Source organism: Cajanus cajan, chromosome 7 (genome assembly GCF_000230855.2).
Source record: "Cajanus cajan strain Asha chromosome 7, NIPB_CcT2T_4, whole genome shotgun sequence".
Lineage (NCBI taxonomy): Eukaryota > Viridiplantae > Streptophyta > Magnoliopsida > Fabales > Fabaceae > Cajanus > Cajanus cajan.
In genome coordinates, this window is record NC_138523.1 from 5,558,209 (window position 1) to 5,577,412 (window position 19,204).

The 19,204-nt window shown below is 32.4% G+C and overlaps 2 protein-coding genes across 4 annotated transcripts; one reads left to right on the forward strand and one right to left on the reverse strand.

Annotated features, from left to right (window-relative positions):
- The first annotated feature begins 1,496 nt into the window (after positions 1 to 1,496).
- Positions 1,497 to 17,260, forward strand: LOC109810258 (sporulation RMD1-like protein, putative (DUF155)). 3 transcript variants are annotated; one of them, XR_014428095.1, is made up of 8 exons: positions 1,497 to 1,912; positions 7,026 to 7,134; positions 8,113 to 8,272; positions 13,025 to 13,173; positions 13,280 to 13,431; positions 16,090 to 16,229; positions 16,309 to 16,382; positions 16,611 to 16,725. XR_014428095.1 is itself a non-coding variant. In XM_020373682.3 (7 exons), the coding sequence occupies exons 1-7, from the start codon at positions 1,542 to 1,544 to the stop codon at positions 16,987 to 16,989; spliced, it is 1,194 nt and encodes a 397-aa protein (XP_020229271.1). In that variant the 5' UTR covers positions 1,499 to 1,541; the 3' UTR covers positions 16,990 to 17,260. The 3 variants fall into 3 exon arrangements, 1 of the variants encoding a protein (XP_020229271.1); XR_014428094.1 differs by having other exon boundaries at positions 16,090 to 16,382; XM_020373682.3 differs by lacking the exons at positions 16,090 to 16,229; positions 16,309 to 16,382 and adding an exon at positions 16,852 to 17,260 and having other exon boundaries at positions 1,499 to 1,912.
- LOC145949690 (uncharacterized) lies at positions 3,507 to 6,844 on the reverse strand. Its single transcript, XM_083060463.1, has 4 exons — positions 4,832 to 6,844; positions 4,561 to 4,748; positions 4,079 to 4,465; positions 3,507 to 3,987 (listed from the first exon to the last, which is right to left on the reverse strand). Exons 1-4 carry the CDS (start codon positions 6,232 to 6,234, stop codon positions 3,836 to 3,838), a joined length of 2,130 nt encoding a protein of 709 aa, XP_082916589.1. The 5' UTR covers positions 6,235 to 6,844; the 3' UTR covers positions 3,507 to 3,835.
- Positions 17,261 to 19,204: the final 1,944 nt, after the last annotated feature.

Consider the following 19,204-nt stretch of genomic DNA (forward strand, 5'->3'; position numbering starts at 1 on the left):
CATGTTTTAGCAGTTTAAGATAGCCAACAAATGTGAAGCAAGTCAAACAAAGATGCATTTTGTGAAGGCTTAAAATTGTCATAAATTAAAGTGACTTAATTTTCTAGCTCCAAAACCCGTGTTTAGAAAATATTTGCCACAAATAATTTTTGGCAATTGTGATTCTAATGGTTATTAATGATGCTGAAAACGTGATTTATTGCTGTTTATAACTGTTAAAAATTTCAAAAGTAACTGTCACTAATCACACTTTTTTTTTGTAGTGATATAAGTAACATTTCGTTACCTATATCTTAACATGAATTGATATTTTCTCATTCATTTTATTGAATTTGAAAATTATTGCTCAAATATTTAATAATTAAAAAAATAAATATTGATAAATTATACATCAATTTTGATAGATAAAAAAATAGGAGGAAAAATAGAAAGAAGAAGAAGAGGTAAATGAGAGAGATGAATAAAAAGAGAAAGAGAAAACGAGATAGAGAAGAAAAAAAAAACAAAGAAGAAGGAGTGAAAAGATCAAATAAGGAGGGAAGAGGAGAGAGAAAAGAGAATACAAGAAATAAGAGAAGAGAAGAGAAGTGAGATGAGAAAAAGAGAGAAACAAAAAAGGCGAGAAAGGAAATTTATGAGAAAGAAAAAATAAAGGAAAAGCATAAATAAAAGGAAAAAAAAGTCATGTGAAATCTTAAATGTTTTGGTGTGATTGTTGGACAAGTGAATTATATGTAAATTTTATTTAAAAAATCTCACAAAATTTATTATTTAAAATAATCTATTAAAATCTATTTGTTTTTGAATGTAAACAATTTTTTTAAGCGAAAAAAGTCTTGAATATTACTAAATTTTGTTAGATTCTTAAAAAAATCGTGATTATTTTAATTAAATATAAACAAATTTTGATGTACTTAAAAAAAAAATTGAATTATTCTAATTGAGTATCATGTTAATTTTTATATTTAAAAATGTCTTTTAATAAAAACGATTTTTAAAATTTTGATTGTCTATTAAATACCACAAAAGAATTTATAATATATTTTTTTTATAATTTATTAAAATCTTAATAAAATACACTTCAAAATTATATTTATTATGTCTAGTAACAAATTAATTATACCTTTGATACGACGTACCTATAAATATGTGCTTATACATATTTTTAACAATTATGTCCTTATACCTTTGTTTTAAACTACTCTTTCTTTCTTCACAAATTTTTATTAAATTATTATTATTATTATTTTTTTTTATACTTTTTCTTAAATTTCACTTTTCAAAATTGGTCGAAAATTATTCTTACAAGTACAACAAATAAAACAAAAATTGTTCTTTTTTTAGTTTTTACTGTTCACTTTATTTTGTTTATATTTTTATTTTTAAAATAGCCGGTGTTAGATAGTTCATTTTTTAAGCTAATAATATTAATAACAGTTAAAAAAAAAAAACAATAAAAAATAATAAACAAACAAATAAATAAATAAGGGTTAGTTGCGGAGGTGCTAGTGTATCTCTGAGCGTAACTCGGAAACGAAAAGATGTGGCGCACCTTAGACTGCAGCACCCTGAGAGCCTTGCGCCTTCGTTCCTTCCTCTTCACCTCATCTTCTCTAGCTTCCGCTTCCACCTCTTGCTCACTCACCAACATTTCTTCCTCCTCTTCCTTCGCCACTGTCGCCACAATCCTCGCCCACTCTTTTCTCCCCGTTCCCCCAACCACGCGCCTTTCCTTCGCCCACTCCCGCCATCTCGGCTCCGCCCTCGTGCGCTGCGTCTCCTCCCTCCCCACACTCGACTGGAACGACGCCGTTTCCTGCTCCGAGGTCGACGCTGAACGCAGCGGCGATGGAACCGTCGACCAAGACACCAAACCTTCTATTCCTGTCAGAGCCTTCTTCTTCTCTACTAGGTATATTCATTTCGCGCCTCACTCCTTCTTCTTCCACTCTAACAATTTCCCCCCAATTTTTCAGGATAAGGACTTTCGCTCATGTTATGCTTCATTTACTAGTTTATTTTTCAATTTGAAATTGAGAACATGTAGGATTGGTTAATTGTTTGGAACGTTTCTTCATAGTTTCAATTTTGATTATATCATTCCTAGATGGGTTGAGCTACTACTTGCACCGACAAATATTAGAAGGATGCGAATAGTTATTCAAACATGTTTTTTTTCTTTTTACATTCGAAGGATATAGTGGTTCACTAAAAAATGGAGACAAAAACGGTTATATATCCCAATTTCCCTTTTATAATAGGTATATATTAGGCTAAATTGCATTGTTCCTCCTATAATATAATATCTAATATGCAATTTTAGTCCCCTAACTGAATGTCCATCCGTCCTTAAAATTGTGATGTTGGTAGTGTTAGTCATGACATGATATTAAGTACATGACGTAACAATTAATATCTAATAATATTTAGGATAAATAATACTTCTCATTTTAATCTCAAAATCTTCGATGAGTGAACCAAAATTTTGAATTTTATAGAATTGGAGGACTAAAATTGCTAATTAAATATTATAGAGGGTTTAAAAGTGCAATTTAACCTTGTTATTATTATTTGTGAGAAAAGGATTTGGAGGAAACAGTAATTGTTTGGATCATATTGACTTTAAAGAAGCATTTTAATTGAAAAGAATGGCTAACTAGGTGTAGAAGGTCGCGTATTTTAGATAGGGAACTGATATTGTAAAGTTAAAACAGGGGGCTGGGAGAAACTATCTGTATGCTTAGCTCTTGTTGCTTTCTGATACATTATTACATGTGTATACATAATGTACTGAATGATGATGATAGCCACAAAGCACTCATATCTTATGGTGAGCTTATGATTACGTACTACAACTACTTGGCAAGAAGAATCTTTTTCCTGAGTCAGAAGTATTAGTGCCTGGGATTTAAATAGCTTGCTGTGTTTGCCTGTGGCGGTCTGTAGTGGCCGCAATGTGACTGCATTGGTAATTTAAAGCCTTGCTTGGTGTTTTAGGTTCATTCAACACAACAATTACTGTTGAAGACTATAAAAATGTGCCATACCGTTGTCATTCACAAATATAGTTATAAATTGTGCAACAAGCCCTAACTCCAAAACGGAGTTACTGCATTAATGGCTTAAATTTGGTGTTAATTTTAAAATTGGAAAATGCGTCATCAGTGATCCAAAATGGCGATCATTGGTTATTCTCATTGAACTATGCTTGTAGTTAAATAGCTTCTCTGGATATTAGGGATGTTCTGTCCACCCACAGAAGGCATGATCTTCGGTTTGACATTCTAGTATTGTTGTCATTAAAATTTAAAAAAGCTATCATTTGTTTTCTTGGAGAGGATTGGAGAACAAAGAATGTCATATCATGGTAGTTGAATCGAGATACAAATAATGTATCGGAAGGCTTATTTTTTGAATCGTGAATCGAATCGTATCGTGAATCGTAAGATTCATGATCAATAAAAACATAGTGTATATATATGCATACAAGACATATAAAAATGAAGTCATACATAAATATATAGTAATTAGTAACATATAAACTTCAATACAAACAAAGATACAATTATACAAATAAAAACAGTCTCAAAGCCAAAAGAAATGACTGCACAGTTCAACAACAAAGCCTCCAAAAAAAATCATTGTTGTTGCTAAATATATGCATATACCAAGGACTGATTGCTATTCTAATTCAGCAATATAGCTACCCAAAAAAAATATTAGTGTTGTTGCAGCATAAACTCAGCAACAAGTGGTGCTACTGCCACACAAATTCTGCCACACAAATTCAGTCATATGGCCTCAAAAAATCTATACAAAATGCCCCTATCCAAGATCATTCATCATCCCCAACCCCAAGATCTACATCACTCAAGTCATCTTCATCTTCTAATATCAAAAGTTCTTCTTCTTCATTATCTTCAATTTCATCCTCATCTTCTATTATTGATTTTCCCTTACCAATCTTGGCATTCAAGTTTCTTGGACCTATGTAATCAAAAGAAATAAGAAAATAATAAGGTCTAGTTCTAATTCCAACTTCCAAGTTCTAAACTAACTTTTAAATATAAATAATTACCTCTCTTTCTTTTCTTCTTTGGAGCTCCCTCATCAACACCAAAGCACTCATGTACATCCATCCATGAGGCATCAATAGGCAAGCAAGGATTCTCCTTTTCGGTGATCCATTCATCATCGGATTCAATATCTGACAAACATATGGGATCATAGGTATCTCCATTCTCTTCTCTACTATTTTGCCTCATCTCAAGTTGAAGATTATATTTGACATATACAAGTGCATTTAATCTTTGTTGCTCCAATCGATTTCTTCTCTTAGTATGCACTTGGTCAAATGTACTCCAATTTCTCTCACATCCCGTGGCACTACATGTAAGACTCAAAATTCTCATGGCCACCTTTTGTAACTCTTTACCTCTTCCACCGTAACTCTCCCACCAAAGAGCTACAAAAAAAAATGTATTTATTTTACAAATGTAGTTATTAATTATTATGTATTATGTTTATGATATTAATAAAGAGTAAAAATTAAAGGGATACCCGGTTGTTTCTTATCTCTAGTAGCTATTGCCATGTCCATTCCAAAGATCTCCTTAGCTCCCTTAAACTTTTCAAGTTGTTGATCTATTATAACTCTTGTCCTTATATCCGGAACCATTCTTTGAAAGGTTTCATATAAACCAATTAACACTTCACTATCCGGATTGAAGTTCTTGTCATAATGATACCTAACCAAATAAGAAATAACTTAGCTACTAGGCACAAAGAAAATAGTAGTTCTTAAAATGATAATTATTTTTAAATAATTTACCTAGGATTGAGATAATAGGCAGCTGCATGAAGAGGCCTATGAAGCTGCAGATTCCACCTAGTGTCAATAATCTTCCACACTTTTTTATACCTTGACTCTTGCATTTGAAAGTTTTGAGCAATTTTCTCTTTAGCCCTATCCATTGCTTCATAAATGTATGGTGAGGCTGGCTTTGAATCACCATCTACAAGCCTTAACACTTTCACAAGTGGAATCACGCACTTTAGACAATATGTAATTGATCTCCAAAATCTATCATCACTCAACACTAGGTTCATGACTTGCTTAGCCTCACTTTTACTAGCATGTGGACTAGTAGCCCATTCCTCCGATGCAAACATTGATCTAAGAGCATTCTTTTGTTGTTTAATGCAATTTAGTGTAAGATAAGAAGTTGCAAATCTTGTCACAGCTGGTCTTGCTAATTCCCCTCCATTGGAATATTGTCTATACAAATTAAGGACCCATGTATGCCTATATATGTAGGTAGTAATCTTCTTTGCATTAGCAATGGTATTATAGAATACCGGAAGCTCTCCAATGTCCTCAAGGATTAGATCAAGGCAATGGGCTGCACATGGGGACCAAAATAGTTTGGTTCTCTTCTCCATTAACATTTGTCCAGCAGCCACAAGATTAGAAGCCCCATCCGTCACAACTTGGACTACATGCTCCTCCCCAATTTCTTCAACAATGTTGTCTAACAATTCAAACATTTTTTTCCCATCCTTTATCACATCACTAGTATCAATAGATTTCAAAAAAACAGTCCCACTTGGACTGTTAACAAGAAAATTAGTGAGTGATCTTCCTTTTCCATCCGTCCAACCATCACACATCAAGGTGCATCCCCATTTCTCCCAATCACTTCTATATTTCTCTAAGCTTTTTTGGATGTTGTCAACAGCTTTCTTCAAAAAAGAAACCCTCACCTCATGATAAGTTGGTGGCTTCAAACCTCTCCCATATTCTCCAACAACCTTCAACATTTGAATAAAAAGAGGACTCCTTACCAAATTAAATGGTAATGCATTACCATAAATGCATTTACAAATTTCTTGAATCACAAATTCCCTATCTTTACAAACTTCATTCATTGTCTTTTGTTGGAAAATTTGAAATGTTCCCTCTTTTCCTTTTACTGTCCCATTCTCTATATTCAAGCAATCCTCTTTCTTTTTATCTTTAGTTTCCAAGAGCTTGACAAATATTTCCTTCACATCATCCGGAACACTTGTGCAAGCAATCACATTTTCCTTTGTTCCCGCAAGATGATGTTTCATCCTTGAAATACCACCCCAACAAACATGAGAACAAAACTTACATTTTACTTTGAGTCTATTTGGAGGGATACTATCACAATAGTTCCAAGTGATATCCGGCTCTCTTTTTGAATGACCCATTTTTTAATGGCCTACCAAGTACCAATAAATAGAAACTTAGACAGCAGCAAGAGAGGGAAGTTGTAGAGGGAATAACAAAGAAAAAAAGAGAGAACAAGTGAAGGAATGGACCACAAACAGCAACCCAAACAGCAACAAGAAGGAAGCCCTTACCTTGGAGTCTTGGACCACGAACAGCAACCCAAGCAGCAACAAGAGCAACCCAATCAGCAACAAGAAGGAAGCCCTTACCTTGGACCACGAACAGCAACCCAAACAAACGAAGCAGAGAAGTTGGACCACGCAAATGGACCACAAAAAGTGAAACCCACTAAGTGGGTCATGTACAGGGAGTCTAAGCGGGAGTTTCTGTCTCATTTCGTTTTTTTTTTTTTTAAAAAATCATTTTTTTAGGGTTTTTAGAACCGGGTCGTGCGTGACCCGACCCGGTTTCGGGGGTGACCCAAAATGTTCAGAATCGTGCGATTTCTCCTATGAATCGCGATTTTCCGATTCCGAACACGATTCAAGCGATTCGCATACGATTCGTAATCAAAAACGATTCTACATGCGATTCGAATCGCGGAGGCTCTGTATCGTATCGTATCGTACGATACGTATCGCGAATCGTGCGATACTTACTACCATGTGTCATATTCAGTTACATTGTTACATTCATGAAGTGTTAGGGAAAAGTAATATTGCTGAATTTTTAAAATCAGATAACTGTATTTTTCTCTCTGCTTAATAGCTTGTTCTTTCATATGTATATATTGATATATGAATTTATTATCTCATTTCTTTGAATGCAGTGTTGATTTAAAAAGCTTGGTGGAACAGAACAAACCAAACTTTGTCCCACCATCGTCACGGATGACTAATTATGTAGTTCTCAAGTTTGGTGATATTTGTGATTCCAAGGTATGTTGCTCTTGTGCTATGCTTGTGTCCATTTTGTCCTCGCTATTTACTGCTCTTCTGTCATGTTTTCGTTATTTTATATTTTTTTTGTTATTTGGAGTATGGTATCTAGTATGTAGGCAGTGCATATCCTGTATGGTTAAGAATAATAAGTAATATTGCCACTTTGTCACTGTACCCTGTAGAATTTTTTTATACTCGGTGCTTCTTAAGAAAGGTGTAGAAGTTTTGAGGCCACAATTATTGTTGATGCACACAAGTCACAAGTGCATACACAATTTGTTTTAATTTTATTTGGAGGAAAGAGAGTTGATGAAATTATGACATGAAATGCACATTATAAAATTTAATCTTAAAATTTCAATATATATATATATATATATATATATATATATATATGTTAAAATTAATTTTACCATGGTGAAAATCAGATTCACATATCTTAACTGAGAATTTAAAATTTAAGAAATTTGAATTGACATGTCCAAAAAAAAATTTAAAGAATGATGGAAATTGAAATCGAAATATTTAAAATTCTATGAATTTCAAACTCTTTGAATTTCTAAATTCCTCATCCAAAAACACCCTTAGCTAATTTATTTTGTTGTTCTTTAATGTTTAAACTTTTTCATATCAAAAGCATCATGAGACCGAACTCATGCTTGTGGTGTATAAATAGATTCTTTCTAGAATGAGGTTCACGATAAAAGTTGAAGTAGGGGAAATCATCTATACATTTTTACATTCAGCAAAATAAAAATCTATACATTTTTACATATTGCCATGATGTCTGTGAAGATTTGCAATACATGTTTACATTGGTTTGATTAAGTGTTTTTACATTATAAGCTATAACTATTTTTTTTTTCTTTTATTTTCATGCATTGGATGATTAAGTGTATTGTGTGCCTTCTCAACTATTTAATAAACATTTTAAGTCACTAGATCAATGATAGTAACTGCAAAGTACATTTTTAGGGTCCAGGTGTTTTCTTGAGTGGAAGCAATGGTTGTTACTTGGTGGTTTTTCAGTATGGCTCCATTGTATTGTTTAATGTCCCTGAACATGAGGTTGATGGCTATTTGAAAATTGTTAAGAAGCATGCATCTGGTCTTCTTCCTGAAATGAGAAAGGATGGTGAGTTCTTATATCGAATATGTATTCAAATTTAGAATATAATGCAAAATTTTTCATCAGTGTTATCGATAGAGGATTGTGGAAAATGGTGGAAAGCCAAAAATATGCCATGTGAAATAGCAGATAGCATTGTGGACAAATAGTGGAAATTGCGATTGTACTATATATATGTTTGTGTCTATGTGTATCATGTACAAGAACAAATAACGATCTGTGGAGGTGAGCCAAAAATCGGCCATAAACATATGGTGAACAAAATATCAATATTATCAAATAACGGTTATAACCCCGTTATAACAAAATAGAGGAACAGTCTCTGGCCAAATCGCCATCCATTATTTGGCGTTTTATGGTGGTGTCCACCATATCCGCCATGGCCATCATGCAGTAAACCTTTATAGCAGTCATGACATTTTTTTTTCATAAAAAGTCCCATTTTAGGGTTTCTGTCCCAACCCATTTGAAAGAAAAACCCAAACACTTTTGCCTTGAACGCAAAACGGACATAGAACACTGTTGCTCCCAAACCCAAACGTTGCTGCTGTCCTAGGGTTATCTGAACCTTTGTTCAACTTTGACTTGAATAGTAGCAGCCCCTCTCCAGCAACCTAGACTACGACGATCCCTTAGTTTGGTGAACAACTCCGGTGAACTTCGGAGTGAGGTTCAAAACAAGTTTTTTTTTTTTTTTTTTTTTTTGCATTTATTTATTTATTTTTCTACTTCTTCCTCACCTATTCAATGATTCTTCATATGTTTTGTTCTATTTGAGTTCCTGCTCTTCATCTTTTATTTTTTTAATTCTTCTTCATCTCTGTCATTTGTTGGGTCAAGTTTGACTTCCTATTTTGTTGTAACATTGAAAATTAATTTTGTTCCGTATCTTTTATTTTGTTTTGTTTTTTTATATTTAACTCTTTAAGTTGATATTCTGTTGTTTTTAATTTATTTTAGCTGTTTATAATTTATTTTTTTTCCACCATATGTTTATAGCAGATTTTTGGTTTATTGCCATAGTCGGTTATCCATTATCAATAACCTTGAACTATACACACACACAAAATCTGAAAGAAACAACACAAATAAATTAAAACAACTGAATATCGACTTAAATAGTTGAATATCAAATCAACAATATCATAATTCATTAAAGTCTCATAAACATAATTGATTAAAATGTAATAAAAAGTAGAAAGACAATAAGACACATTTTGCTAATCTAATTTTAATCACTCCCTTCACCTTCCTCAACGTAATCATTTTTCTCATTAAAAGTCAAAGTGGCATAGCTTTGAGCTTCTTCACTTTCTGAATTGTCAAAATTAATATTTGACAATTCTTCCTCTGATTCCTCACTAATGTCTTCTAAATCTTCTTCAACTCAAACCATTTTTCCTTTTCTAGTTGAAGAAGGCCCTCTTTTGCCTCTTTTAAAAGATTTTTGAGCTGATGCTCCTTCCCCACTTATAGGTTGCTTCCTTTTGTTATCCCTAGTATACATTGTGGGCTCTCCAACCTCTGAAACCCTATAAATATCTCCCCAAGTAAGTGGATCATCTCCATCAAAAACTCTCTCTCTCTTGAGCTTCATCATCATCCTCATCCATCTCTCCTACTAGCCATTCGTTGCATTCATTAGTATCATTAAGGCTAATGGGATCAACTCATCCTTAAGGTTTTATCTTTGCCCAAGTGCTTGATTATACTTGACATAGAACAAGTCATGCAATCTTTTATGCTCAAGCCTATTCATTCTCTTAGTATGAATTTGTATCATTAAGTTAAATAAAGCAATAATTATAAGAAAAATTGGTAATTAATTATTGACTCTTAAAATACAAATCAATTACTTGCTCAAAGACACTCCAACTACGTTCACAATTGGATGAACTACAAGTCAAGCCTAAAATCTTTATAGCTAGTTTTTGTAAATTGGGAGTTGATGAACCATAGAGTCTCTGCCATTGAGCTACAAAGCCAAAGAAAGTGTGTTAAACATTGAAGCAAATGACATAAAGAATAAAAGTTCAAAACTTTTAAAGGCTTTGTTTCTTATCCGGTGAAACCTCTTTCCTCATTGATATTGGCAACATTACTCCCAAACATTTCCCCTACAACTTTATAAGTGTGTACCAACATGATTTTCTGCTCCACTTTTCTTACCAACTTATTGATGCATGAATATAAGCCCCTGATAATCTCACTATCAAATTCCATCTAAGGGTTGTCGTAAAACAACTCTAGATTCAAAAAATGACCCACTGCATGTAATGGGCGATGAAGTTGAATATTCTATCTTCTATCAACAATTTCAAACATTTTGTATTTGCCCTCATTGTTATTAAAAGACTTCATAATGGTTCCCTTTGCCTTGTCCACAACTTCATATCATATATATAGTCAATAGTTGGCTTTTTCTCACCATTAACTAGCCTAAGTACTTTCACAATAGGAGCCATGACTTTAAGTATATACATCACATTCCTCCAAAAAGTAGGCAATAATACAATTTTACTTGCTTCTTTTCCTTTTGATTTTTTTGTCAAGTTGTTTGAATTCCACTCATTCGAAACAATATCTTTCTTAAATTTGATTTCTCTTGGAGGATCCTTTATAGGGAAAGGAAAGGTGTTGCAAGTTGAGTTACTACATACCTCGCTAATTCCCTTTTGTTTGTATAGAATCTTAACAAACTTAAAGTGCTTGAATGCCATAAATAAAACCAACAAGAGAGATTGCTCGCTAAATTGTCTTAATTTTGGGAAGCATCCCAATGTCCTCCAACATTAAAGCTATGCAATGTGCTACAATGGAGTCTAATAAATTTTGGGTCTTTTTTACTCCAATATCTTGCCGGTAAGAACATAGTTACTCTTGTTGTCTGTTATGATTTGGACAACTTTTTCCTCTCCAATATCCTCTTCAGTTGAGACAATTAACTTAAATAACTTCAATCCCATCTTCACAAAATTAGACCCATCAACAAATTTGATGAACATTGTACCTACTGAAGAGTTCTCCAAAAAATTATGCATCTTTGCTTCCTATCCATCCAAACATCTAACATGATGAAACACCCAAAAATTGCTCCCTGTTGCCTTTGACTCTTAATTAAATTATCCATGTACTCCACCTCCTTTTGAAGAAATGGAACTCTTATCCTATGATAAGATGGAAGTCAAAAATGTGGTCCAAAAGATCCAATAGTTGCAATTGCAACCATGTAATGGAAGTTCTCCAATTTGATCATGTTGAAAGATAGTCCAGCTTGATACCAAAACTAGGCTATATACTGGTGATCCTTCTTTAAGCTTCCTTGTCACAAGTCTCCCTTATACTTGTTGGCTTTAATATCTCTTTGTTTTTTGCAATTCCTGTTTTTGGCTGTTTACATAAAAGGTCAATAGGTCCCTTCTTCATAGCAGCCTTTTTCTTCTCATTGGGAGTAACAGGTATTTGAGTTTCTAATTCTCCAAAATCTCCTCCAATGTATGATCTTCACTATCAAGAGTTATATCTTCTATTTCTCTTTGGTATGACGCACTCTTTTTCATCCACTTTTTTTTTTCTCAAGTGCCCACAACACATCTCTAACTTCTTTTGGACAACTTTGGCAGAATGGAACATTTCCCTTCTATCCTATTAGATGATTCTTTTCTCTTGTAAGTCCTCCTTTTCATTATCTTTTTGTAGTTATTGCAAACAATTTCATTGGTACCATTCTCTTTGGTTGGACGACAATGTTTCCATCCTATAACTATCCTCTTAATAGAATTTGAGGATGTCTGACTTTGGTTTAGGTTGGTAGACATTGTCCTAAAAATAAGAATAGGAACAAAATAGGAACTTAATATTAGAAAAAAATAGGAACTCGAACTTGACCCAACAAATGAAGAAGAAACAAAAGAATATGAACGGGAACTCAAATATAGAATGCAGAAAAAGGCAAAAACAAATAATCATGAACACAAATGAAGAATCATTGAAGGAGGAAGAAGTAGAAAAGCAAAAGAGAATAAAAGCACAAAAAAAATAAAAATTGGGGGGGGGGGGGAGGGGACTATGAGTGCAATTAAATTAAACCTTTCTTTTGAATGGTCTGTGTGCTCTAGGTCCTTGAAACAATTGTTGTGATGGGAATAAAGAGGCTAAATTTTTAGAATAATGTAGTGGTAATGCTTGTAATTTTAAGGAGGTTTCTTTGGCTTGTTGGCATCTTATTTGGGGGACAATGTTGGTTATATTTTTTTGTTTGATAGCATATAACCTTTCAAGGTGATTTTCCTGGCAGATATACGTAGGGATTAGATGCACTTTCTCACTAGATGTATTGTTTTATTCATTAGTTTTCTTATCGAGGATTCTAATCTCCAATATCCTTGTGATTTTCTTTTCGTCTCAATGAATTTCTTCTCTCATAAGGATAAAAGAATTGGAAAGGTTAGATTATTTTGAAAAAAAAGACTTGATAGTAGTGACATGTTGTAGGCCTTTTTTGCACTGTGTTGTAACTTGGAATTTGTGATCCAATCATCCAAGTACTGGAGGACTCGAGCAGTATTGTTTCTTTGTAGACATGTGACTATCAAATACTATCATTACCTTATATTGTTGGGTCTTTAAAATTATTATTATTTAGATATACTATTGCCTTATTGTTATTATTATTACATTTTTCTTTTACTCGGTTTCTATGGCCTCGGTTAACATCCTTTTATACAATTTAATTTTTAATCTGTTTCGAGATTTTAGAGTATGAAGTTAGAGAAAAACCAGCTTTAAGCACATGGATGCAAGGTGGACTAGATTACATAATGTTACAATACTTGAACATTGATGGAATTCGAACTATTGGTAGTGTTCTAGGTCAAAGTATTGCTCTTGATTACTATGGTCGGCAGGTATGTTCTTCGTATGGTTAGGGTTTTTTGACATTTGGATATACCATGTACTGGTGCTATGCCTCCGAGAATCTACTCTAACAGCCCCTTTCTGCTTTTATTCTAGGTTGATGGAATGGTTGCAGAATTTACAGACATAAACCGTGAGATGGAAGCAACTGGGAAATTCAAAATGCAAAGGAAGAAGCTTTTCCAGTTAGTGGGCAAGGCAAATTCAAATCTTGCTGATGTGATTCTAAAGCTTGGACTATTTGAGAGGTAATAATCCAATTTTTGCTAACAAATTCTGCCAGTTAACTTGTTTCTGAAAAGAGAAATTGTGTTCCTAGTTTCTGATTATTTTGGTAGACACATTTTCAATTTCCAAATGTATAAGGGCAATCTAAGCAGTAGGATCTAGAATTGGTAGATGTACTAAGCTTTAACTCCGCAAATGGAGACTGGAGACTGTTTACCAAGATTTGAATGACTTCTAGGTCACAAGGAAGCTACCTTAGCATTGCATCAAGGTTGGCCATCCCAAATGTATATTAAATAGAGAAAAAAAATTGACGGGTAAATCATGTATTACCCTATGATCTATGAAAGCATGAACACATCTGTAGAACGATGTGTTGGTATGTCCATGTCCAATACGTTTCAAGCACAGATGCTTGTCATTCACGCCTTAGACACACGTTTGACACCCCTCCACCGTGTCACAATTGTCTTTTTTTTCTTAGACACGTTTGCAATAGCTTGGACATGGGTCAAGCAGAGTTCTGACATCTTTTCTGATGAAGCACTTATCTGACATTCCTATTATATATATTTTTTAAAAGTCTTATAAATATTGCGAGTCCCATAACATTTTTTGGTGAGGCTTATTTTCACAAGAATTACTAATTATTATAAATTTGAAGAGATATGAATCATATTATGTTGATTTACAATATGCAGTATGATTCATATCCATCTTCGTATTTTATCTATAAATTTGAAGAGAAGCAATTCATTTTCACAAGAATTACTAATTGTTATAACTTTGATGAGATATGATTCATATCCATCTTAGTATTCTATCTGTAAGAGTCATTATCATATGAACATTGTAAATAACTTTGTTTCAACGAGGTGAATATATATAAATCTTAATTCTGAATTTAGAATTTTGTCATGTTATATATATATATATATTGGACATTAGGCGTGTCCTAGTGTTCATGTCGGAGTCTGTGCTTCATATATGTGTATTAGATACGATATGCAGTATGATGATAATATTATTCTAAAAATTTTATCAAATGATGGCGGAGCAACTCATTATTGCTGCAAAAAACTTAATTTGGAGCGCTTTAAATGAGCGATCGCGAAAGTGGCGGGGTGGTGTGTCGTGATCCCGGTTTGTGCGGCGGGTTTTCCCTTACTTCTTCTGGTGGATCTCCTATAGATCTGTCTTCTTCTCTGGCAGATCTTCACATATCTGTCTTCTTTGGCAGATCTGTCTTCTTCTCTGGCCCTGAACTGTCTTCTCTGGCGGATCATCTGTAGAGCTGTCTTCTTCTAAGAGGGAGGGAGGTAGCGACTTATGGGTCTTAGTGTTAGAGGGCAAAATTAACTAATTAGGGTTGGAAAAGTTGGGCTAATGGGCACAAATTTATTATTTTTCTCTTTTGGTATGGTTGATGGGCCTAATTCAGTTTAAGTTTATTTTTATTTCTCTATTTTTTAGATAGTAACTTTATAAAAAATTTATATGACCTTAAACATTTTGTTTTCTTAATTTTCAATTTTTTTATATTTTGTTTAACTTCTATAAATTTTTATTATTGAAAATAATTAATGTATAAATTGAGTTATTTTTTATTTTTATACTTATATTATTAATTATATATATATATATATATATATATATATATATATATATATAAAAATTAAAATAGTGATCATTCTGCTATCTGCTATCCCACTTTTGGGATCGGTTGGTCCGCTATCCCACTTTGGGATCGGTTGGTTTCTATATTATATATGCTTCTATTTCTCATATGTATTTGTATCAAATTTTTATAAGCTTTATAAAGGCTTGGATACTCCAAAGATGCATATAAAGTGAAGTATCTAAAAATATCCGTATTATATACTTATTTGTGAGAATGAGAAAGGAAATTTTCTTAATGTGCTCGAGTGAATTTTCCACCCAGCATATTGATCTATTTATAATAAAAATGGTTACAAAGACAATAAATGACTAGAACTATTTTCAAGAGAACAACTAAAATATCACAACTTCCTAAGATACATTGAGCTCAACTAAAATTAACTAAGCTACATGGAAGGGTAATAAACATTAAATGCTCTTATTATTCTTTCAAATCTGGACTACACAATCCTTTGGTAAGAATATTAGCAAGTTGACCTGGTGAAGGTACATATGGAGTGCAGTACATATCAAACAACTATCCAGCTTTTCCTTGATAAAATACCTGACCACTTCAATTTGTTTCTTTTGATCATGTTGAACAGGATTATGCACTATGCTAATTGCTGACTTATTATTATCGTAGAGCTTTATAGGTCCAACCCATTTAATGTTCAAACCTTCTGAGATAATTTTTAACACCTTGGGCCATAGCTCGAAGTTTAGCTTTAGCAGTAGATTGATCTACAATGTTTTGTTTTTTACTTCTCGAAGTTACAAAGTTTCCTCCAAGAAAGGTGCAATAACCAGTAGTGGATCTCCTATCAATTACCTGACCTTGCGTAGTTATCATCAATGTAGGCTTCAAGAATTGTATTCCCATTTCTTTTATATGAAATTCCTATTCCTAGTGTTCCCTCCAGGTATTGCAAAATTCTGGAAGTGGCCTGTAAGTAGACTTTTCTTATGATTCATGATATACTATTAACATCATGGTAGTATCGTAAAATTCACGATAGGATATGTACGATTCGAGCAGCTGGAGATTTGAATCAGTGATCGAATTGTTTTGATGCTTGAATCGCCCCATGAATTGCATGAATCAGATCTAAACCGCAAGAATTGCGACCTGGAAAAGAATTGCACGATTCTTGCATAGGTATGTTTTGTGAGGCCTAGGAGTCGCTGCACCCTGCCCCTCCTGCAAGGACTCACACCTGGAGCATTTTGTTTTGCAGCCAAAATTGCAGAAAATGGCTGCTATTGCACCGCACTATGGTTCTGCTTATCGGTGTGCTTGTGGGCACCCATGGTTAGCATGCATTCATGGCACATTCAATTTATTAATTTTATCCAGTTATTCATCTTATTAAAATTTTTCATATATTATTTCAAATAGAAATTGCAGAAGTAAATTAACATGCTTGTTACCCAAGGTAATCAGAAATGGCATGTACTATGTGAGCGTGTGAAATTGTACCTGCTAATAGTAAAACTGAAAATATTTCTGTGTCTAGTAAAATTTAAATGGTTTTTGCAGGTCAGATATTGCTTGGAAAGATGCCAAATATGCTCAGATATGGGAATATCTTAGGGATGAATTTGAATTAACTCAGAGATTTGCAAGTCTTGATTTCAAGTTGAAATTTGTGGAGGTGTAACTTTTATCTTGGAAACATAATTTATGGCTGGATTTACTATCCGGAATTTCCATTGTTTATTTATTATTTATTTTTACTTATAAGTATGGATTTTAACTTTTTCCCCTTTCAATTTTGCAGCATAATATCCGTTTTCTACAAGAAATTCTTCAAAATAGGAAATCCGATTTCCTAGAATGGCTCATTATTGCATTGATTGGTGCTGAAATTCTTCTGTCTCTCTATGACATTGTTCAACGGTCTGCCATGAAATTTTAGCAGCATTTTTTTCCTGGTGGCATTTAAGATTAGCATGCCTCTGAAGGATCGTGGCATACTAGCACTCGGTGCTACTCATTTTAGTTTAGATGTTGGTGGCTCATGCTAATACATTCCGTCTCTTGTAAATAACAATTTTTAACCCTTTAAACTCAGTTCTTTACTAGTCATTAGTATAATTTGTGTGGAATAATATCGCTGACTGAAAACTACACCTGCATGTTTTGTTGTAATATTTTTGTCTATTGCATCAATTATTCATTCTGTTCAATTTTGAGAACTCAGGCAGTTGCCTATTTTGATGACCTATTATCAAAATGATATGTTGCATGCTAGCTGCAAAACCCGTTAATCTGTAGTCCAAAAACAGTGAAGGGGCATATGTATGAAAGAAATATGGATTAAATAATTTTTTAGTCCCAGTTATTTCATTTGTCTTTATTATTTTTTTTTTCATTTTCGTCTTAGAACCCAAATGTTAAATCTGATGGAAAGGAGTTAAAAAATTATAGGGACCAAAAAGGGAGAAAAGTATAGCAATAAAAAAAAAAAGCATTAAAATGAAGAGAAAATTTGAGAGGGTCTAAATTAATGAAAATAACTAAAATTAAGAAGATTAAAAAAATAATTAGAATTAAGAGGATTGAAATTAAAATAATTTTATTTTAAAGGGACTAAATTTCTATTTAAGCTAAATTATTAAATTTTAAATTTTAATTTGTACTTATATAGAGTAACAATCTCATTTTTTAGTGACCATTTTAAAAAAATAAATTTAAACATAAAACGTTATTGAAGTTGTCCAATAAAGTTATTAACATTCCCGTTATAAAGGAAATATAATAAATTGAGAGCAGTAAGAACAAAACATGAAATATGATAATTATGATAGAGATTTTTTAAATGAGTTGTAATGCATGAGCTTGGAATTTTTTTTCACAATGTTATGTATAAGTTTTATCGAGTGATGTGATACCTTTTTGCTACAAATTATTTATTATGAAAATGTCTTATTAGAAAAGAGTAAAATAAAATAAACTTTTTTAGTCACATTGTAAAAGGGTTTCATTAATTATATATTTTACTACAACAATGTGTAATGACACATTATTAATAAATTTTTCTTATATGAATCCTAGACTCAATTAATTATTATTGTATTTTTTGTTAATACAATAAAAAATCTATAATATTAAATACCATAATTTATGGTACTTTTTCAACATATCATGATATATATATATATATATTTCCTATATGAAAAACATCGCATCTAACATTATAGCCAAGTAAAATTATTCAAATTATTAACAATTCATAAAGATATTATAAATAAAAACAACTTCTAAGAGTTAAACTCAAAAGACTTGCATCACTAATATCATCATACCACGAAGGTATCAATATTATAATTACACATATAATTAGGATACTCAAATTGTAGTAGCTATTACTCATGTAATTTCATATAGATCAATATATTGCCTCAAAAGTAAATAAAATATACAATCACCAATAACTGTAAAATGTAGAGCAATGCTCATTTCATCTTCTCATTCATAATAGTTATCTTTTCTCACTATTGATAGATTCTCCGTTATAAATTACCTACATTATTGAAATGATGGCTTGCAATTATTTTCTTCACCATTTCAGCACACCTCATATTTTTTTTTTTGATAAAGTAAAAAAGTGAGTATGTGCTTTTGCAATAAAAACATTATATTCTCCTTCATCATTGTAATCTTGTGATTAGCTCTCACACTAGTGACTTGATTGGAAATCCTAAACCTCCCAAAATGTGTAAATGATTTTATTTGAACAAAATGCCAATCAGATTGCCTTGGATAATTATAAGTCTTTTAGATTGTTGTCCATGAATGCCGAGAATATCAACTAATCTAAACTCCTACAATGTATTTCCCAAAAGGACTTATTCACAGATTTCCACATAAGCCTATAAAGTACAACATGATCTTCTTAATGCTAGACTGAAGATATAAGACTGACAAGTTCTTCACAAAAAAAAAAAAAAAGATAATATAGAGAAGGATAAAAGAGAGCAATGCTCAATACATCTGACTCTATTGGTTCTTAATTTTTATAGAAGGGTGATATTGACCGTTGTGACTATAATTAATTATAAAAATTAAAAATAATTAATTTAAATATTTGATAATTTAATTTAAAATTAATTAAAACTACAATTATTAAG

What these genes read in the sequence shown, in the direction of transcription:
- LOC109810258 (XM_020373682.3), top strand. Translation starts at nt 1,542, where the DNA reads ATGTGGCGCACCTTAGACTGCAGCACCCTGAGAGCCTTGCGCCTTCGT. An exon ending in TCCTGAAATGAGAAAGGATG is followed by an intron (nt 8,273 to 13,024) that starts GTGAGTTCTTAT and finishes TCGAGATTTTAG; the next exon opens with AGTATGAAGTTAGAGAAAAA. An exon ending in TTGATTACTATGGTCGGCAG is followed by an intron (nt 13,174 to 13,279) that starts GTATGTTCTTCG and finishes CTTTTATTCTAG; the next exon opens with GTTGATGGAATGGTTGCAGA.
- LOC145949690 (XM_083060463.1), bottom strand. Translation starts at nt 6,234, where the DNA reads ATGGGTCATTCAAAAAGAGAGCCGGATATCACTTGGAACTATTGTGAT. An exon ending in GCCTATTATCTCAATCCTAG is followed by an intron (nt 4,749 to 4,831) that starts GTAAATTATTTA and finishes TTATTTGGTTAG; the next exon opens with GTATCATTATGACAAGAACT. An exon ending in TAGAGATAAGAAACAACCGG is followed by an intron (nt 4,466 to 4,560) that starts GTATCCCTTTAA and finishes TTTTTTTTGTAG; the next exon opens with CTCTTTGGTGGGAGAGTTAC.